The sequence below is a fragment of the Vigna unguiculata genome, chromosome 1, assembly GCF_037176805.1.
Source record: "Vigna unguiculata cultivar grain cowpea cultivar isolate G323 ecotype 2 chromosome 1, ASM3717680v1, whole genome shotgun sequence".
Lineage (NCBI taxonomy): Eukaryota > Viridiplantae > Streptophyta > Magnoliopsida > Fabales > Fabaceae > Vigna > Vigna unguiculata.
In genome coordinates this window covers 45,453,998-45,475,538 of record NC_140792.1, presented here as the reverse complement: position 1 = coordinate 45,475,538, position 21,541 = coordinate 45,453,998, and the positions used below count along the sequence as shown (strand labels likewise).

Here is a 21,541-nt window from a genome sequence, read left to right as displayed (position 1 = left end):
CCATTGTTGAGTGCAGAGCGAAGATGACAAAATAGAATCGAGCATGACGATTCACGCACGACATGATCATGCTCATCCTTATCCTACACCAATTCTGCGACCGTTTTATTCTTTCCCTTTTCTTTCGTTAATCAATCTCGTAATTCACATTTTACTCTCCGTCCAGAGATCAATAAAAACAGAAAAACACCCGAGCGAAAGTACAATAAATAAATAAATAAGAAATATTTTATCCCTCAAATTATTGTTTTCACAGTTTTTTTAACATGTTTTATCATTATATTTTTCAAATTTAATGGGTAACCTTTTTAATTCTTATATTATTAAAACTGCAAAAAAGATAATAATTTGGGAGTATATCTAATTATGTAATTTTCGCGTGATTAAAAAAATTGGTAGCGTTGAAAGCAATTACCTATTCGTTCTTCTCTGGCTCCCACAGTGCATAATAAAAGAGCAGAGCACAAAGAACAGAGAACAGAGAACAGAGCACGTACTCTGCATTCCTCATCTGCGTTTGAGATCGTAAAATGGCGAGGAAGAAGATCAGAGAGTATCACTCGAAGAGGCTTCTCAAGGACCACCTCAAACGTCTCGCCTCTATCGACCTCGACATCCTTTCTGCTCAGGTTTCCATAATTCACATGCTGTCTCCTCGTTTTAATTCAATCGATCACTTATTTGACAGGTCTGTTCCCAACTTCGATTCTTCTCAGGTCACACAGTCAACGGACTTCGCTGAATTTACAGACCTCCATCCGTGGTTGTCGTCAATAAAGTTGGTCGTGAAACCGGACATGCTCTTCGGGAAGCGCGGAAAGAGTGGCTTAGTGGCTCTCAATTTGGACATAGCTGAAGTCGCGGAGTTCGTCAAAGCACGCCTTGGCGTTGAGGTCATTCCTCAAAATGAAAACTCTTCATGCCTGCTTTTTTCTGTCTCATTTCAACTTTGATTTTTGTTTAATTGTAGTTTTCTCCTCTGTTACGTTCGTTTCACTTATTTGGCTTTTTGTTGCCTACGTTCTTTTTCATTCTCCTGCTATTTTAGTACTACAATTTCGCTTACCAACCTGACATTCAATATTATCTGATGGAAATGCTAAAGCTGACACTCTGTTACACTGCACGTCTGAATTTCTGTTAAATATTGGACGTCAAGTTGATAGATGAATTTGTAGGAATCGAAATCTGTTAAAAGAAAATTAGAGGAATTAAATTTGCGAAACAATGAAGGAAGGGAGCGAAAAAGTGCAATTAAGTTTTAACATTTGGTCTTCCTTTCCTGAACTTTTTTATTGTATTGAACGTTTGGTAGGTTGAGATGGGAGGTTGCAAGGCGCCTATAACTACTTTCATTGTTGAACCGTTTGTTCCTCATGACCAAGAGTATTATTTGTCCATTGTTTCTGAAAGGCTTGGCTCCACCATCAGCTTCTCCGAATGCGGGGGCATTGATATTGAAGAGAATTGGGATAAGGTGGTATTGACTTATGGTTAAGTTAAATTGAATTAGTGTTATTATTTTACTTGCTTTGTCTAGCATGATGCCTTGTTTGTGCTTCCTTTCTGCAAATGCAACCCTGATGAGATGGGAAGGTTGACTGTTGATTGTCAGGTTAAAACTATATTCCTTCCAACGGAAAAACAGTTGACTCCGGAAGCATGTGCACCGTTGATTGCTACACTTCCCTTGGAGGTCAGTATTTTGGCACTTCCCTTATTTCTCAGTTTCTTGTGTGTTTGCCTTGGAGTTTGTATCATGTTGAGCATTCAAAGATATAGTCTCTAGAATTGCTTTCGCGCTAACTGTAGTTTAGATTTTGCATTCGCTGAAAAAGTGATACAGACGTGACTGCATGATTTGTGATATGTTTAGTGTCGTTTGATTCTAACCTTTTGCACTATCATTATTAAGATTTTGAGAGTTTGTTTGAACTTCTCTTTCTTTAGTATAATGCTTATCAATATTCACTATTTCTTTATTTGTAGAAGCCTTTTTCCATTGTGCGTCTAACAAATGCTTATTCTAACTCTAATTTACAGATTCGGGGGACAATAGGTGATTTCATACTGGGTGTGTTTGCTGTCTTCCAAGGTATGGCATAAGCAAGCTTGAAAACTACTTGATCGCCTCGTGGTTTTGGAACCTAAAGCAAAATATGAATTCTGGAATGTAGAACTAGAAAATGCTTTAGAACTTTAACATGTGCTTTTAAGTCGTCCATCTTAACTCACTAACTTGTGCATGACTAGTCGAGAATGATAATGAATATTGTTTGCTCTATTTAACTTATATAAGATACGGGGAAATTCTAAATACTCAGTTTTGTGCAAGATAGAATTCATTTGTGTTTACTTCTCTCATAAAAAATGCTAACTGTCATTGCTATTCCTATATGCACTATTTAACCTTATTTTAACCCCCATCTTTTTTTTCCATAGATCTGGACTTCAGTTTTCTTGAGATGAATCCATTTACACTGGTGAACGAAAAGCCATATCCACTGGATATGAGAGGGGAATTGGATGACACTGCTGCATTCAAGAACTTCAACAAGTATAATCTTTGATATTATGTTAAGAAATCAATATTTAAATTTTAAGTCATGGAAAATTAGTATCTAGTGATTATGTTATAACTAGTTGTTTCTAATCTATCTATCTTAATGCCTTCAGGTGGGGAGATATAGAGTTTCCATTGCCTTTTGGAAGAGTTCTGAGCCCTACAGAAAGCTTCATTCATTCATTGGATGATAAGGTATTTTTTTTTTTTTTCGGTTTAAATAAGTTTTATATCTTTCATATATTACTTTTTTTGTTTTGACCCATCAATAAATTACTTTTTTTTTAATTTGACCATTTAATAATTGTAGAATTTGATTTAAGTCTTTGGAATTTTTTTATTTAATTCGTAATTTACATTATCTCTTTTAACTAATTTTTGAAATATTTTAAAATTTTCTTTTAATCTCTCAACTTGTTTTTTTATCATAATAACTTATATATGTATAGTTAGATGACGTGTGAGAGAAATTGCTTAATAGATATAATTTTTTCAACACTGATTTAATTAACTGTTGAATAGTAAGAGTGAAAAGCACATACCATACAAAAATTAAATCCAAATATTTTATTTACCAGATATCAAATTTGAAAAGAAATTAATTAGGTACTCTAACTCAAACGTTGGTTATACATTTGAGACAAAAAACCTATTTTAACATATTTTAACCTCAATGTCTGTAAAATCCATGCTTCCCTGTTATAATATTTGCAAGTGGAACTTTTCTGTGTAAAGATTCTTAAATTTTTCTTTTTCATATTACAGACAAGTGCATCGTTGAAATTTACTGTATTGAACCCAAAAGGACGCATCTGGACAATGGTAGCTGGAGGTGGTGCAAGTGTAATTTATGCTGATACTGTAAGCTTCCATATTTTATGGATTAATTTTAATTCTGGCTAAAATTGTAAATAAAGGATCATCTCCAACAGTGATTGATTATTGAAGAACTTATACTTTAGTATGTTATCTAAGTTAATAATATACATGTTGTTACTAGGTTGGAGATTTAGGCTATGCATCAGAGCTTGGTAACTATGCTGAGTATAGTGGAGCACCAAAAGAGGAGGAAGTGTTGCAGTATGCAAGAGTCGTAATTGATGTAAAACTCACATATCCAATTGATATATTCTTTTTCTTTCTTGAGGCTTAAATTTCTCTAATTGGTCACATCTAGTGGCTTTATCACTACATCATTTGTGAAGATTGTGCTCATGAGCCATGACTGTTGCAGTGTGCTACTGCAGACCCTGATGGCCGTAAGAGAGCCCTACTTATTGGAGGTGGCATTGCAAATTTCACTGATGTTGCTGCCACATTCAGTGGGATTATTCGTGCGCTGAAAGAGAAGGTATGTTAATGTTCGTTGTATCCTTAGTACGCTTCAACTTGTTAATTTGAAAGTTGAGTTTGTTTCCCTATCACTCCAACAGGAATCAAAGCTTAAAGCAGCGCGAGTCCACATCTATGTCAGAAGAGGTGGTCCAAACTATCAGACTGGTTTGGTAAAGATGCGTGCATTGGGGGAGGAATTGGGAGTACCAATTCAAGTAAGGAATGAGGATGAAAATCTTTCTAGGGATCTCTTTAAAATTTGATATAAATTTGCTCACCTGCTCTCACAAGCGACTTTTAGTTATCAGAATCCGGGACCAATGAGTAGTTACTAAATCTAAATGCTTAGGTTAATCATATATCAGACTATTATAGTGAATGATTTAAATTTTGAAATCTTGCAACTTAGTTCTTTACCTTAAAGCTTAAGCCAGAGAATTTTAAAGCTAAACAGTTGGGCTGCTTTCAATGGAGTCTTGAAATACAAATTATTTTTTCTGTATTGAGTTGTGCGATTGTGGCGATGTTGTGGTTCCAGGTTTATGGACCAGAGGCCACAATGACGGGTATCTGCAAACAAGCTATTGATTGCATCATGTCCGAAGCTTAACGCAGAACAATTTTTGGCTCATGCATTGGTGGCGTTTTGATGGATATAACCAAGCAAGGAGGAATAAGATCCGTGTGGAGAGGATACACGTTGCAAGGAAGTTGTTCTTATCTTTTGTCATTGTTAAATCTGGACTGCAATATGGTCAGAACACTGTTAAATTCCCCAGTAGTATACGACCAAAATGTAATTTTAGTTGACGGCATTATCTTTGAAGTGATGGATTCGATTCAACATCTTTTTCCCATTTGGAGTAGAAATTTACCTCAAAGCAGTCTTTTTAATTTCCAACAATAGGTCAGATTATTGTAAAATGTTTAGAATTCGGTAGTCCTCTTAATTAATAAAAATAAAGGTTAAAATGTTTTCTGCCGAATTTTAGTTCTGCATCGGAAACTGTACTATTGCAATAAATGAAAATAAAACTAATTTCGGCCATGGTCCCGGCGGGGCTCGAACCCGCGACCTTCGGCTCATAAGACCAACGCTCTAACCAACTGAGCTACGGGACCATTACGTTATAAATTTTTTATTTAATTATTATAATTTTAAATATACCCAAATATAATTCTTTCCCTCGATTTGTTTTCTTTTTATCTCTTTTATGTTCATAATTCCATTTTATGAAACGTGAATTGAAGAAAAAAATTCCATTTGCATCCCTTAAAACAGTTGGTATTATTAGCAATAGGTGTGGTCATTCCTATCCTCCAATCCTATTTCAAATAAAACTGTTGTAAAGTAGAGAAAGTATTATAGGTGTGGATACAATATAATGTAACAAAAAAAATTAATAAATGCAAACAAAAGAAGCAAAAAAGTGATGAAGGTACGTAAAAATTATTCTCTCTAATAATAGGAAAAGACTAAATACATAAAAAGAACTGGTAAAATACGTTATATGTACCCCAACAAATTGTATTGTTATTATCCTTCAAAAATCTAAACACATTTTTTTAGATCTTACTATTGTGTTATTAATTTTACGTGTTAAAATCATTACGTGAGATCTTCATCTTTCTATAAAAAATTTGAAAATATATGTTTAAAGCTTATATTGATAAAATAATATGAAAATTTTAAAATTATTTAACGTATTTAAAATATTAGCTAAACATAAAACGTAGTTTACCCCTTTTTTAAGTACAAATTACATTATAAAATAAAAGCTAAAAGCATATATGTGATGTAGTTGCACTAAGAATTTGGAAAAAAATATCAATTTAGTTTTGTTAATTTATCATTTAATCATTTTATATTAAAATTTAAATACAATCCAGTATAAAATAGGTTGGATCGAGTCAATTACTCTGGACTTTTACTCTCTTTTTTTGTAGAAGTATTGAATGAATTTTAATACATATAATGAATATAACAAAGTTTAAATTTTAAATTTTGTCATCCGTGAAGTCACCATTACGTGACTAATAGCAATATAACTTTCAAATGTTTTACAACAGCTTCATAATTATATTTATATATATATATATATATATATATATATATATTTACTTACATAATTTCTAAATATAGCATTAGCGAAACATATTGTTCATAAATAAATATATGGCATTAACACCTTTAACCTTTTTCTTATAGATATATAGAAGTTAAGATGTAAGTATGAATGCTACAATAATTGTGTAAATAAAATATGTACATATGCATAAATATTGTTTGGATTTGATTGATTTTCAAAATTAAATTAGAATTCAATCTAATCCAATAGAAAAGTCATTTTTTACATTTTTGGATCGAATTTTATTGGATACTATAGTTTATAAAGCCCTAAGTATTTTCATATTTATTAATATCCTTCGTATTATTTTTGTCTTTTTTTTAAGACCACCCATTATTATATATACCACTAGTAAACATTTTAATTTTATTAAATCCCGTGCAAAAAGTTAATGAATATGGTTTTTCTTTATACTTAGCTTATAGTTTAAGAAAGTAAAATTAAAATATTTTAACAAGTTGCGGGGATTGCTCAGTTGGGAGAGCGTCAGACTGAAGATCTGAAGGTCGCGTGTTCGATCCACGCTCACCGCACTTTTTTATTTTTCTATTTTTATAAATTCGGATTAATACGTATTTTTTTTTTCTTTAAAACGTTACATCACTTTTTATACACTTTATTAAATAATAAAAGAAATCCTTGGATATAAACACTTTATTTGGTGCAGCCAAATAAATTGTATTTAAATAACAATTGTTTAAACAACAAATTGTATTTAATAAAATAATTTGTTATTGTGGGAATAAAATAGCACGCGGTATTGATAACCTATCATCAACCTTCTTAAGTGGATTAGGTTTAAGTAATATTTTATTTTCGATAAAAATAAGTTTTTTGGTTTTTCCATTTTTATTTCACTTCAACGTATATTGTTAGTTTGTTTTGTTAAATAAATAAGTGATAGTGTTATATGATGTTATCGCGTGCCACGTTTTAAAAAATATGAAATCAACAAGTACAACTCACAGAAAAGAGTCATCTATTGTATTTCTTAATACCAATAAATGAATATTTGGTAAAAGGAAATTAAAAAAATAGAAAATAGAGGGGAATAAGTATTATATAACTAAAGAAAAGTATTTTTTTTAATTTTATTTTGTTTTAATACTTATTTATTAATTTTTATTATTATAATAAAAACTAAATGAAGGTAATAGGTGTAATTATCAAGATGGATTTTTTTGAATTATTTATGTTACGTATAGATATCACTTTTCCCACCTCTCACATCCCTTACCATAACCATGCCATGCACTAATATTCTCTTCAAATGCAGGACACGTGCAGCATGTTAAGTTGTGCAATCAAATACGATTGCTTAAAACTAATTATTTTTATTTACTCATATAATTTAGATTTGTATTATCTCACATTACACTGAATTTAATATATTTATCAAAATGGGTTTAAATTTGTGGAATTGAATTTTTTGTACGAATTTTAATACAAATTAACTTTCTACTTAATTCACAAATAACCTAACTCACTCGATAAATTGACTTATCAAATCACAGATAAAAAGTTATACAAGTGTTTTTTATTATGTTGGACATTGCATTTGGGTGGATTATTTGTAATTTGTTGTTAGATATTGATTTGTATTTTTGTGATTTTAGTTTGTATTTTAAGTTTATTATCATTTTGGATTGTATTAAAGTTTATTTGAATTTGAATTAAAATTAAAATTTATTTTTTTTGTGATCTAAGAAAAAAAAATTGTATTTTTTTAATTAGATGAGTTAGCCGTTTAACCTACCAACTTTTGATGGGTCAGATCAGGTTTAAATTTGTTTGACTTACTAATAGATAAGTCGAGTTAAATTAACTCACTAAATGACTAATCCGTGGTAGACCGGCCCAGATGACTCTTTTGACAAATCTAAAATTTTCATAATATTCATATATATCACCGAGGTATGAGTGAGAAATTCCCTTGTCATTTTCAGAAATCATACTCACTTGAGTTTAATGTGAACTCAACCAAACTCAAAAAAAAACTAGACACATAAATTATTATTATTCCATAACAAAATCAAGTATAAAAATTATTAATTTAAAAATTATTTTTGACAAATATTTTATTGACAAAGTTACTAAACCGAATACTTTTTTTTATTTATTTTGATATGGAAGTTAGAAAAATAAAGTAACAAAGTTTTAGTTTTTTATTTATCAAAAAATAATTGTTTGTCAAAATTTATCAAATAAAACTTTCTCAAATTATTATTTCATTCGTTAATTATAAGTAATAAATATTTATGTTTTTCATTACTTTTCAAAAAGTAAGAATATTATGATACTAAACATATTATGATGCTTATCTTTTAAATTAAGTTGAAACTCGTGTTGAATCATATTTGAAATTTAAGTATAAATAAATTTAAGTTTATCATAACTAAAAATAGAAAGTAAATCAGAGATAAGAATAAAAACATATAAATTCATTTTTAAAATTTTGTTAGAAATGATGTATTATATTAAATTCTTCCCCTCTTCTACGTTATTTAAGCATCCATCCACTGAATATAATTTGGCCAAGAGTATAATCATGTCAGTCTTGATTCTATTCAATACCAAACGTTCAAGCATTTCATCCAATTCTCCACCAAAGCTTACCCGTCATTCACTACCCACAGATAACCCATAATGATTTGTTGTCTTTCTAATTTTGTTTACTAGTTTATTATTATTTCAAAGAATCACATTCTTTATTATGGTCAGAATATAATTTTATCTCTTTGTCCACGCCAATCAAAATAACACCAACATCTGGTTCATCTTGGCATAATAGGACTAATTTAGAAAACTAAAATATACATACTTTCGAAATTTGCATTAAAATCGAAAGTTTGGAGAAGGAGCACAGAATTAGATTTCAAGCTATTTTTTATGTAAAATAAAAATTAGAAAAACGACATTACTAGGAAACAATGTTATATTTTAGAAAACCAAAATATTGAATAGTTTTTTAATTGTCATATAAGAAAATTAAAATGGGTTTTCTAGACAAGTGTCAATACCGTGTTCTAGACAGCAAAGCTTAAGAACATAGAAAGTGTGACAGTTGGTCGGGGATCCTAATCCATTCGGTGACTCTATAAATACCAACCTAAAGCCACGGCGTAAGAGTGGCAAGAAGTTTATCTAAACCTGAAAGGAGTTGAAAGTTGGTACCCTCTTGACTCTATCTATGTTCTACAGAGTAAAAAGTTCTTACATGGGTTTCTGTATTTTGTTCTTCTCCTTACTTTTTACTCATCTCATTTTCTGTCCCTTTGATTATCACAATATTACTCTGTTCTATTCATGCATGATTGAATTCTTTGTTATGAAATTCATTACATGAAAAATTTGCAATTTTTCCTGAGGTATTGTTGTGATTTTTCTTTAGTTGTGTATTATGTCAAGTTATTGCTACAATTGAAGCTGAGGATTGAAGGGTCTTTCTGATTCCATGCATAGTTGGGCATTTTGTGAATTGGTAAAGCTAATTCGTATTAATCAAAGTAAATCAGTTGGTGATCTACATCCACTGTATCTTGATGCTGCATACTAATTTTGGCAATATTTTGTTTTCTATCTCCTGTTTCTTTTCCGACAAGGGTAATTTATTTTCTTGAATGTGAAGAATACATCTTTATGCTTTTAAGATATAACGACAGGGTTTCTTTAATCTTCCAAGAATCAAAATTTCTGAATATTGTTCTTATTCGGGTGGAACTTTACCTTTTCCTGTTTCTGTGGGCGAGGTAATTTCAGCATGGTTTTTGAATCAACCCTTGGTGTCTCAGAGGCATTTGTGATTATATTTTTAACCCTTGTTTGGTTTCTTGTAGCTCGGAACTTGGGAGAATGGATACCTTCTTGTTCACTTCTGAGTCGGTGAACGAGGGTCACCCTGACAAGCTCTGTGACCAAATTTCTGATGCAGTGCTTGATGCCTGTCTGGAGCAAGATCCAGAGAGCAAGGTTGCCTGCGAAACCTGCACCAAGACCAACTTGGTCATGGTGTTCGGAGAGATAACAACCAAGGCCAATGTAGACTACGAGAAGATTGTTCGCGACACTTGTCGTACTATAGGCTTTGTGTCCGATGATGTTGGTCTTGATGCCGACAACTGCAAGGTGCTGGTCTACCTGGAACAACAAAGCCCCGACATTGCTCAGGGAGTCCATGGAAACCTCACCAGGCAACCCGAGGACATAGGTGCCGGTGATCAGGGTCACATGTTTGGGTATGCAACAGATGAAACACCTGAGCTTATGCCTCTGAGCCATGTCCTTGCAACCAAGCTGGGTGCGCGGCTCACCGAAGTGCGGAAGAATGGCACATGCACCTGGTTAAGACCTGATGGAAAAACACAAGTTACTGTGGAGTATTACAACGACAATGGTGCGATGGTCCCAGTTCGTGTCCACACAGTCCTAATTTCAACGCAGCATGATGAAACTGTTACCAATGATGAGATTGCTGGTGATCTCAAAGAACATGTTATCAAGGCTGTGATACCTGAGAAGTACTTAGATGAGAAGACCATTTTCCATCTGAATCCGTCGGGGCGGTTTGTGATCGGTGGTCCTCACGGCGACGCCGGTCTCACAGGGCGCAAAATCATCATCGACACGTACGGTGGTTGGGGAGCTCATGGTGGCGGTGCCTTCTCTGGGAAGGACCCCACCAAGGTAGACAGGAGCGGAGCCTATATTGCTAGACAAGCTGCAAAGAGCATTGTGGCTTGTGGTCTTGCTAGAAGAAGCCTTGTACAAATTTCATATGCAATTGGTGTTCCTGATCCCTTATCTGTGTTTGTTGACACTTACGGAACTGGAAAGATTCCAGACAAGGAGATTCTGAAGATTGTGAAGGAAAATTTTGATTTTAGGCCTGGAATGATTTCCATTGATTTGGACCTCAAAAGGGGTGGAAATGGAAGGTTCTTGAAAACTGCTGCTTATGGTCACTTTGGAAGAGAGGACACTGACTTCACCTGGGAAGTGGTGAAGCCTCTCAAATGGGAGAATCCTGAGAAGTAGGCTTTTTTATGTTTTCCATTATGTCTGGTTCCGTTCTTTAGCTACTTTCTTGCCAGAGTTATCATGTGTTTCTGCCTTTGTTACTTGTTTAAGGGACTGTTGTTTGAAATTCAACTATCACTATAATTACCTTGTACTCAACATGAAGAGAAGTATTCACCATGGAGCTTCATAGTTCCTTCATGTATACTTTTATATGATAAATTATAATAGCTAACCTTACTTCGATTTTTTCTATTCTCTCTATAAGATATATTAACACTGTAATTATCTGAAATTTTTTTCTTTCACGTATCAATCTGTGATTCTTTTGTATTAGTATAAAATCATTTTAAATATTTTTTGTAATGCTTTTAAAACAACACTGATTTTATAAATTTGTAAATATATTTCTTCCTAATCATATTACTTTTATAATTTGATCTAAAATTCACCAACCATAAGAGGTATATACAAATATAGATACCATACACGTATCTGTTACTCACATATGCAAGAACATGAAGGTTTGTATCTGTTATAAATTTTACCATAAATAAATATTCACATACAAGATATTTTTTTCATCCCTAAACCACACATTCTAGCAACGGACTATGGAATATAGTTTGCAGTAGAGAAAGAAAGATATAAAGTTCTGTACACCCCCCAATGTTATGGGTTATTATCTTACAAACAGCATCCACACCTTATCCTACACACAAACAAAGGGACACCAAGAAAAAACTGACCAATTCATGGAAAAACAAATATTAAAAAGGAAAATATCTTCAGCTGTACCATCCAAAAATCTGAAAAGCTATGGAAGAAAATAAAAAAGAAGCTACCACTTCCATGTACACCCCACCAAATTCTGTATAAGAATCATTTGTATTGTCACCCTCTTCTTTCTTCTCTGGAATCCTGAATCTCACTCCTGTCTGTGTCAGAATATTCCTTCTGGGAATCTATTTCTCCACTCCCCCCTCGATTTCTTCTTCGGTGTCTTCGGTCCTGAATATTCACACAACCATCTCAAATTAAATGATGTGATTTATGCTTCTAAGTTTTTACTCTAAAAACAAGTTTATAGACGGTGAAAACAATTTAAAGATATAGAGAGGAATAGCCACCATATACATTCCTTTCATCCAACATAAAAGCTGACTATAGTTGATATTTACTAAGTTTTTTTGTTGATTTTTACTATAGATAATCCCAGCTAAAGGGGAAAAAAATGTGGAATGTTGAAGAGATAGGAGAAGAGCTTGTGGACTTTAATCATGGCAAAGGGGAAAAACAAACCTCTCTTGGTAAAGGGTATTCCTCTGACTCCATCATTCGAACGACTTGGCCCATCTTGGGTCTTTTCTCAGAATCTGGATCTACACATCTTAAAGCCGTTAACAGAGCCCGTTTTAAAGCTCTAGTGGATGGTTTCACTTCAATGTTGGGGTCCACCACTTCTTCTGATCTCCTATTTCCAACCATCATCTTCAGCCAATCAACCAGGTTCACCTGAAAGTAATGCAGATAATTGGTACAGCCAAGTTAGAAGCACTTTATCCGAACCTGTCACATAGAAATAGGTTATAAAGAACACAGAATTCTTGTTGATAATGGAGCAAAGGGTGCTGGATTGAGGACTATTTATAGCCATTCACCCAAACTAATCCTCATAGTAACAATGAAAGTAGAAAAATAGTGTTAATTTTTTTATCCCAGAGCAAAGATAACAAGTAGCGAACATGAAAAAAAAAATATTTATCAAGAATCAACTAAGGATTTATCCTAAAGTAGTAGTGAAAACAATGAACATGCAAAAAACAAGTAGTGCACGCATACTGAAAGCTGGATTTTACCAAGAGAAACAGCAAGTTTTACTCACTTCATTTGCTGGTCGACCATAGTCAACTGGGTCTCTTCCAGTAATTCCTTCCAATAGCAAAACACCAAAGCTATAAACATCACTCTTCTCGTTTAGAAGACCAGTATTTGCATATTCAGGAGCCACGTATCTGTGAAACATTTATAGCAAGAAAGAAAGAAGAATAGTTTGTTATTTTCTTACAAAAGTAACAATACTGAGTATGGGAAAACTTCAGCAAAGCACAAAATTACTGACCCAAAAGTTCCCATAACTCTTGTGGTGACATAACTCTTCCCGGCACCCAACAACTTGGCCAGGCCAAAATCAGAAACCTTGGCATTGAAATCATCATCAATTAATATATTGCTTGACTTGATATCACGGTGCACCACCTTTGGCTCAATTGCTTCATGCAAATATGCTAGCCTGTAACAAGTAAATTGCTTCTATATGAGGACTAAGAAAAGATATAAGTAACAGATGCAGACACTCACGCTTTGGCTGTGCCCAGCAGAATCTTGATACGTGCTTCCCAGGTAAGGTATCCATGGTGGCGCATTGCTCCATGAAGCCATTGCTCTAAGTTTCCATTATTCACATACTCATAAACCAATATCCTGCGAACGTATCATAACAGGACAAATATGTTTCAGTGAACACAAGTTCAGTCTCACCAATCACCCAGTAGCAGATTAATAAACACGCACAATTCATATTATTCCGGAAAAAGATAAAACTGTTTAATTTAGCTCAGCCGGTTATAATGTTATATGCAAGGTTGTCAAACTCAAAAAAGTTCACATAAAATTGAATAGTTTCCATAAACTTGTAAGACTTTACTCAATATTAAAAACCCAGTAATGACATATATGCATCATATAACACACTTAGCACAGCAATAATTCCACATTTTAATTTGTTAATACAGAAAAGTAGCCAACCACCATAAGAAAGTGCGATGATACATTAGCACTATTAAGAACAAACCGCATAAATGACATTATCATATGTAAACACATCTAAAGTGAAAACATTTAAAAAAGGAGTTGATTTCTTCAAACAATTTGTCTCAGAGTACAAGTGTATGAGTCTAAGACTTAACTTGAGAAATTGACAAGATTATATGAAATCATTTATATTGAGATGATAATTGATAATTGTGATACCTGTGGGTTCCCTCAACGCAGAACCCCAAAAGGCGAACCAAGTTTTTGTGTCGGACATGGCCAATAGCTTCAACTTCCACTTTAAATTCTTTCTCTGCTTGACCACTGCTAAACCAAAAACCATAGGAGTTGAATTTCAGCTGAACAGAGAACGAACTAAACCTAAGAAAGTAAGGTATCTACAATGGACAATTGGACATTGTACTGAAACTCACATGTTATTGAGTATCTTTTTAACTGCCACTGGAGTTCCATTGACCAACTGGCCCTTATAAACTACTCCATACCCTCCTTCACCGAGAACATTTTCTTTGGAAAAACGGTTAGTGGCAAGTTCAAGATCCCTCAAGGTAAACCAGTGACCCCAACCCAAGTGAGAAAATTCTGGAAGGCCAGATAGAGGTGAGGGAGCTGTTATAGGGTGTGAAGAAGATTGCTTGTACACTGTAAAGGTGCCAGAGCTACCTTCTTCTCCAGACTGTGAATAAGAACCGCTGCCATCTTTCTCTATGTAACGAAATGAATCTGAGTGAGCGTTGGTGTTACTGTTTCCATTCTTCATCTTCCCCACACCTAAATGAACCATAACATTGTCTGATTCCTTGCCACTGGACTTGTCCCGAATTGTAAGAAGTATTCCATCACGAGGAGCAAATGCATTAGTTGGCACTTGTTCAATCCGCACTTCCTTGATTTCCTTTGACACAGTTGGTATTTGACTAAGGGGAATCCTGTCTTTCTCTTTTCTAGATTTCTTCCTTGAAGTGAGGCAAAGTGAGACCACAGCAAGAATCACTATTATTGACAAACCAACTACAATTCCAATTATTTCCCAAACTTTGAGACCAAAAATTGGAGTTTTCTTGGATAATCCAGCACTAAGACCAGACCCCATTTTTCAGACAGCCTCAATACCTACAATATGCAACACAAAGACATTATCAATATCAATCAATCAACACAACAGAAAAAAATTGGAAGGAAAAGGAACCTTGTAACAGAAACATGAGATTGGAAATAACTCAAATTGAAGAGATAATAATCACACTCTCACCAGTACTCATTCAGAAGAGCAAGTTAGAAGCCTGAAACCCCAGATCTTTGAAACAGCCCCTTGAAGAACTAAGAGGCTGAAACAATGGAAGAAACTGAAAAGGGCAGATCTTTGAGGCCTCCGAATAGTGGGGTGTCAGCAAAAGCAAGTTTGGGTATATAAGCGAGAATCCTATTCCCATATATATGCGGAAAATGTTAGAGTGAATCTAAGTTGGAGTGGAGCTATCTGAAGAACAGAGAAAAAGGTGGTCGGGTAAGAGGGAGATGAAGGGGAATGTGAGTGATGATAAAGAGGAAGGGATGGAGTTATCAGTGGTAGGTGATGAGTTTTGGAATAGATGCCTTCCAACGCATGCATATAAACAAACATCCATTTTCTTTTCTTTTTCTAACATCAAAATTCTCTTATGTAATGCAAGTACGGCACCATAAAAACACCGGCTATGCTTCTCCCTCTTGCCATTTCATGAACATCACTCTCTATATGCCTAACTAATTTCATCTCGATCATTTTTCTTTCATTTCATCTCATGCTGTAAATTTACCTGCATCTCTCCAATCTTTATCTTTTCTTTTCCTATTTTTCTCTTACCCTCTCCTCCATTAATGCCGCATTCATATTTTTTTATCCCTTTCCTAACAAATATTCAAATTTTAGTTTATGTGGAATCAAATCCCTTTAACTAAACCTAACCAAGATCATATTTTTAATCCATGTTTGAGGAAACCAGTACAGAGCCCACCATTTTGTTATTATAAATTTAAGTTACCATTCTCTGTGAATGAGATGTGTTTTACATTCACTGTTTAGTTTATCCTTTTTACTTCCTTAAGAGAGAACTTAGTCACCATGTTGTATTAAATGCATTGTACATTATTAAGTTTAAGACAGAAGAAAATTATTAATTATCTGTTAGTGTTTTTGTTAAGACAACTACTTTCTAGTGTTCTTAAAACTCATGAACGATTTTTATAATAAAATATATGAATGGCTTTTCACTGGTTACAATAAGATGAATATTTATTAACACCTTTAAATGATATTTAACAGTCAGACTGTGGGAAAACAATGAATCAAAAGAAAGAAAGAAAACAATAATCAAATCAGTTAATGAAATTAAACTGGCTATATTAAACGCTAAACAGATGCTAGTATTTTTATTTTATTTTTAACTTTTATGTGACGAAAATAGTTTTCGCTCAAATTTGGAGAATACTATACTATCATTTGCAACGAAAATTTTAATTGAATTACCAGATTTATCATCATTCATTAACGAATTACCATATTGGTATAAATATCAATATTATATAAGTATTTTTCTTGAAGATTCTAAGAAATACAGTTTCAAAACTATATAGTGATAGAAAAAGATAACATATTCCCTCCATTCATGGTTTTAATAACATTAAATGTTAATTTAATAGAATTAAAAAATTGTGAAATAAATGCATGTCTCTATTAATATCTATAAATAGTTAAATTTTCCTTTATGAAGCAAACACTAAATGAATGGCATCACTTATCAACATTGATAACGTTTGTGAACCACAAGATGGACCAACAATACCAAGGAAACACCCAAACATGTTTCTAAGCATAAACTCAATAATTGGTTCTACTTTGTAAACAGATTCGTTCTGAATTTAAATTAAAGAGAAAACAAAAAGAAATAATTTAATTTTTAGCAGTTACTGTTTTGTTATTTTATCAAACAATTTTCTTTTTTTCTAATCGTTTCCTTTATCCAAAGGTTGGTGTCGTCAAAGCCACCCAACACACCGTTAAACTTAGGCCACAACACAATTTTGGTTGGATTTATTTTATTTATATTTATAAAGACGAAGTAGAAAGTAGCAGGTGAAAGACAAGACAAGAAACATTATATGTTGTGTGCACAAGGACCAACGTACAGGAAGAAAGGTTAGAAGAAAATGAAGAACAGGTAAAAGAAAGTATTAATAGAAGGTGGCACCCAAATGTGGATGACTTGTAATAGTGAAGTAACTGTAGAGTTAAATGTTGGGTTGATAGGTTGAGAAAGGTCTTAAATTCTTTCACGTTTCGTATTTGGGGTCCCATACTAATCATACGGTCAAAGGACCAAACTATTGTGGACCTAAACATGTTACTCATGCTACCAAACTTAACCTCTTTGCCCAACATCATGTACAATCATATACAGATAGAAAAATTATTTTTTGAAAAAAAAATATTTTGACAATGCACGCATAATAATATTTTATATTAGATAAAAAAATTGATATGATTTAAAAAAAAATTTGACATGTATCAAAAAATAAACTTTATCAAATATTGTCAAAATATCGTAATCTTATACAGATAATACATTGTTCTACCAACAAATGAAGCGAGTAAAATTCTCAGCAAATTTTATAATTTTTTGGTGACTTTTTTCAAACTCCAAATAGTGATCATTATAATACCCTAACCTCCTTCAACTTACTTATATTAGACTTATGGCAAGGTAACTTTTTCTGTATGATTACATATTGTAGGAACTTTTGAATTTTTTTTTCATTGTACATTGATGGTAAAATGTTACAACTCAATCCCTTCAGGTAGTTACAATCAAATCTCTTTTAATGATTGGTTTAAATATGTTTTGTAATTTCAAAATTTTAATTAAAAATAATTTTTTTCTTTATCCTAAATACTTGTACATTTTTTTATATACTTTAATGATAAATATAGATATAATTTTTGTTTTTTATTTTTATACTTTTTATATAATCATTTGAACTTAATCATGTCAAACAAACAGAATTCAAACCTGAGGTTAAAACATAATATAACGTATAAAAATAATTAATTTGAATTATAATGATTATATTCATTCTATATATTTTTAAAAGTTATATTTAATTATATAGATATTTTATACTTGTGTGTTTGTTTATGAGAGTTAATTGTTCAAAGATATGAAAAAGATTAAATCAATCCTACTTGTTGATATTAATTTGTAGAATACAATTATGAAGACATGGTAGCAATGATTTTGGAGTCATTGTTGCGAGAGAAACAAAGAAAGTCAATTTAATAAAATAAATCTTAGTATTTAATCTTACCTTTTCCATTAATTGTGCATTTTTATGTATTTCTCAACTATGAATGATTTAGATGTGTGAATGACTCTCCTGGCATAATTGATCATATTGATGGTGCAAATTCATTATGGACTTTTTTTCATGTATACATCTTTTTCGTAATCAAATATGCATCATGAAACAATAAGAACTGAGAGTATAATTTTAAATATCATATTAAAATAATAATATTATAAATTTATTAATCTTATCAGAACAATTAAATAACTTACAAATTTTTCTTTTACTTTTTACTCTATTTTTTCATAATTCAAACAATATTTCTTTACATCCTCTAATCCTCTGTTTCTTTTTCATAATTTTTCACTCCCCAATTCAATACTTATCCATATAAACATTTTTCTATTATTTATTTTCTCCCATTTTGATTTTTTTTCTACGCCGTCAAATTCACTCATTCATTTAAACAAGCTAGAAACACGAAACCAACTAACTTAAGTTTACTTAAATCTTCCATCTCAATACTCTTTTACCTAATCTAAAGAAGAGAAAATAATTATATCATTTATCTTATAATATTAGTTCAAATAAAAATTACATTCAAATGGTGCAAAATATGGATTACTCGGTTTCAATTTTGTTGTAATTTAGTTTTAGTCAATATAAAAATATACATTTTATAAAATAAACCGGTAATAAAAGTTGGCATATATTTTAAAGGTAAGTTAGGTTAGTAGTGTAGTTTATCCGAACTATCCTTAAAGAAATACACATTATCTTCTTATCACGATGCAACTTCTACTAGTTATTACGTTACAAACAAGTTCATGTAAAAAATATTGTTTTACTCTAAATTTTGAATTGTAATTTTATATTATTTTTATTGTTTAAATTTGATTTTGTTAAAATTAAATAATAATAAAATACAAATAAATAATTATAAATAAGATGAGGTCTATCACTATGAATTTTGATATTTTTGTTATGTTCACACTTTAAAGTTTATCAATCATTTGTTATTATATTAAATTTTAAAAAAAATAAAATTAACAAAAGACAAAAATTAAAAAATACACTAAATTTATGATAAAAATTATAATTTACGAACCATACTATTATGGCATAATGTCAAAATTTGTTCTACATAAACCATGTATCAAATATTTTTTATTAGTATTAAATTTTAGACATACAATGTGAAAACCATTTTCCATCCATCGATTTTAAGAAAATAATTATTTTAATTAAAAACTAATAAACAATATAATAGTCAATAAAAGTAATATATTGTAATTTGATTATTCGTGTAAGGATCGTGATGATAAAGAATTTCAATAAATAATTTTAACAAAAATTAAATAAAGTATATTTTCATAATCTAAAATTATGTTGTCCATGAGTTAAAAAAAACCGTATATCTTTTAGATAATTTAACTTTGGAGTTTGAGACACCAAAGTGAGTAAGTACAACAATGATGCCAAACCAACATGAATTGTAGACAAATTTACGCTAACCAGCGATGAAACAAAACATGATAGAAGTGAAGGGTCCTACGAACAAAACTATGTCACTACCTAATTTCATGAGTTTAATTAGAGAGACAACCTTTAGGTATCACCATTATTGTATTTTTAAAATTAAAATATTCCAGTGTAAAAAATTGCCTAAATTTTGGGTTTTTACAGATGATAACTATAACATCAATGAACAAGGAAATTCTAATTAATAAAAAGTGAAGTTGAGTTCTTATTTAAAAAAGAACACGTTTTTTCTCTTACGAAAATATATCGTCATCATATATTGTTTTATTACTTTATTTTGAGAAGACAAATAATATTCAAAGAGAAATGAAAGATTATAAAGTTCAATGAAATGATCTATCATTGATTGCTTTGACCTAACTTATCACATAATTCAAAAATATTCTTTCACTACTTTTCATCTTTTGGTTTGTGGACCAATTCTAACAAACAATACCACACAAAAATTCCAAACGTCAAGGCTAATAAACACTATAAATTACCAAATTTGTTCCAAACAAATAGCGTACAATACAAAAGAAGGATAAAAAGAAAAAAGTTATAGTTTTTAATTAAAATAAAAGAACCTATTTTTCTATGTTTGACTCAATGACTTTAGAGTAATGTTTAATTATTGAGTTATTACAGTTTGGACATATATTTCACTTCAACTTTACAAAATTTACTCGTAATTTGAAAATTAATGATAGTCATAATGAATGTGAGATCTTAATTTTCTAAGAGTAGACAAACAATTTGCTTTTATTTATTTATTTTGGTAATCTCATTCTGTAAGTACAAGATAACTAATTTGTCACGATTAGAACATATTAGAAATCTCACTACAATTTAAAATGACTTTTCATAAAAAAATAAAAAAAAACTCCTCTCACTTGAAATTTGAGTCTGAAACATGGTAAAATAGTTTTCTTTTATATTTTTCCCTAGCTTTAAAATCATTATATATTCTGTATTTTACCTACTAGAATTTTTTTCACCACACCTTTTTAAATTGGATACCTATTTCAATAAAAAAACAGTGATAAAAATAGTAAATTTACAAAGTTTTTAAAAACAAATTATTTAATAGCTGATATAACACATATATATTAAACCAGTTTTTATTTTTTAAATATCAGACTGTGTTTTTTTTTTTTACAACCAAATATTATGTACTTTAACTTTGGGTGTATTTTTCTTTTCCACATTGAACATTAATTACTAATAAATATTGATGCCAAATACAATCAAAGCAAAATTAAAACGTTTTTTGTTAAATACTTTTCCAGTACTACAGCGTAATAATTGATTAAATCGATACTTCTCTGATGAATTTTTATACGAACCAATTATTTCTGTGCATGATAATCATCACTGATTTATGATGTTAAATCACTATTAGCAAAAACCTCTGTTAGCTACGTCCACAAATTAGAGCAAGAAATTTAGGAAAAAAAAAAAAGAATAATCATAGCAAAACCACATGATGAAGAAAGGAAGGAAAGTAGGTTGGGTGGTGTAGATAGTACTTTGAATTGAAAAAGAAACCCTAACAAATTTGATTTGAAATTTATGAATGCTGAATCTCAAGCAAATTGTGCATTGAAATAGTCTTCGCCAAAATCATACCTTGTGGTGGTTATGAGCAACACTGGCAACTGATTTAGATTGCGATAACACATTTTTCTTTGATCTCAAACTGCATAATTGTGGTTGTGTGCTTGGTCGCTTCAGTGATTAAATCACATTGATCACGAATCAAATTGGTCTTGGGTGGTCTCAATTGCTCCACTTAGGAAGGTACCAAGAATTTTGACAT

The 21,541-nt window shown here is 31.4% G+C and overlaps 3 protein-coding genes and 1 non-coding gene across 9 annotated transcripts; 2 read left to right on the top strand and 2 right to left on the bottom strand.

Annotated features, from left to right (window-relative positions):
- Positions 1 to 380: 380 nt before the first annotated feature.
- On the top strand, positions 381 to 4,779 carry ACLA-3 (ATP-citrate lyase A-3). 3 transcript variants are annotated; one of them, XR_014995817.1, is made up of 12 exons: positions 381 to 629; positions 717 to 893; positions 1,316 to 1,477; positions 1,616 to 1,696; positions 2,044 to 2,095; positions 2,443 to 2,557; positions 2,677 to 2,758; positions 3,329 to 3,424; positions 3,564 to 3,665; positions 3,811 to 3,914; positions 3,997 to 4,113; positions 4,437 to 4,659. XR_014995817.1 is itself a non-coding variant. In XM_028083365.2 (12 exons), exons 1-12 carry the CDS (start codon positions 531 to 533, stop codon positions 4,506 to 4,508), a joined length of 1,272 nt encoding a protein of 423 aa, XP_027939166.2. In that variant the 5' UTR covers positions 381 to 530; the 3' UTR covers positions 4,509 to 4,779. The 3 variants fall into 3 exon arrangements, 2 of the variants coding, with proteins under 2 accessions (XP_027939166.2, XP_027939159.2); XM_028083365.2 differs by having other exon boundaries at positions 3,798 to 3,914; positions 4,437 to 4,779; XM_028083358.2 differs by having other exon boundaries at positions 411 to 893; positions 3,798 to 3,914; positions 4,437 to 4,779.
- Positions 4,780 to 4,946: 167 nt separating this feature from the next.
- TRNAI-UAU (transfer RNA isoleucine (anticodon UAU)) lies at positions 4,947 to 5,020 on the bottom strand. Its single transcript has one exon. It is a non-coding gene; the product is annotated as a tRNA-Ile (tRNA).
- Positions 5,021 to 9,041: 4,021 nt separating this feature from the next.
- LOC114192149 (S-adenosylmethionine synthase-like) lies at positions 9,042 to 11,289 on the top strand. Of its 4 annotated transcripts, none has more exons than XM_028081789.2 (2): positions 9,042 to 9,193; positions 9,864 to 11,289. In XM_028081789.2, the coding sequence occupies exon 2, from the start codon at positions 9,880 to 9,882 to the stop codon at positions 11,059 to 11,061; it is 1,182 nt and encodes a 393-aa protein (XP_027937590.1). In that variant the 5' UTR covers positions 9,042 to 9,193; positions 9,864 to 9,879; the 3' UTR covers positions 11,062 to 11,289. The 4 variants fall into 4 exon arrangements, with proteins under 4 accessions (XP_027937590.1, XP_027937582.1, XP_027937607.1 ...); XM_028081781.2 differs by having other exon boundaries at positions 9,047 to 9,197; XM_028081806.2 differs by lacking the exon at positions 9,042 to 9,193 and adding an exon at positions 9,206 to 9,229.
- A 263-nt stretch (positions 11,290 to 11,552) lies between these two features.
- LOC114193687 (Protein kinase superfamily protein) lies at positions 11,553 to 15,583 on the bottom strand. The gene is made up of 8 exons (XM_085674675.1): positions 15,131 to 15,583; positions 14,292 to 14,991; positions 14,077 to 14,181; positions 13,405 to 13,527; positions 13,166 to 13,336; positions 12,929 to 13,058; positions 12,346 to 12,558; positions 11,553 to 12,054 (listed from the first exon to the last, which is right to left on the bottom strand). The coding sequence occupies exons 2-8, from the start codon at positions 14,969 to 14,971 to the stop codon at positions 11,938 to 11,940; spliced, it is 1,539 nt and encodes a 512-aa protein (XP_085530801.1). The 5' UTR covers positions 14,972 to 14,991; positions 15,131 to 15,583; the 3' UTR covers positions 11,553 to 11,937.
- Positions 15,584 to 21,541: the final 5,958 nt, after the last annotated feature.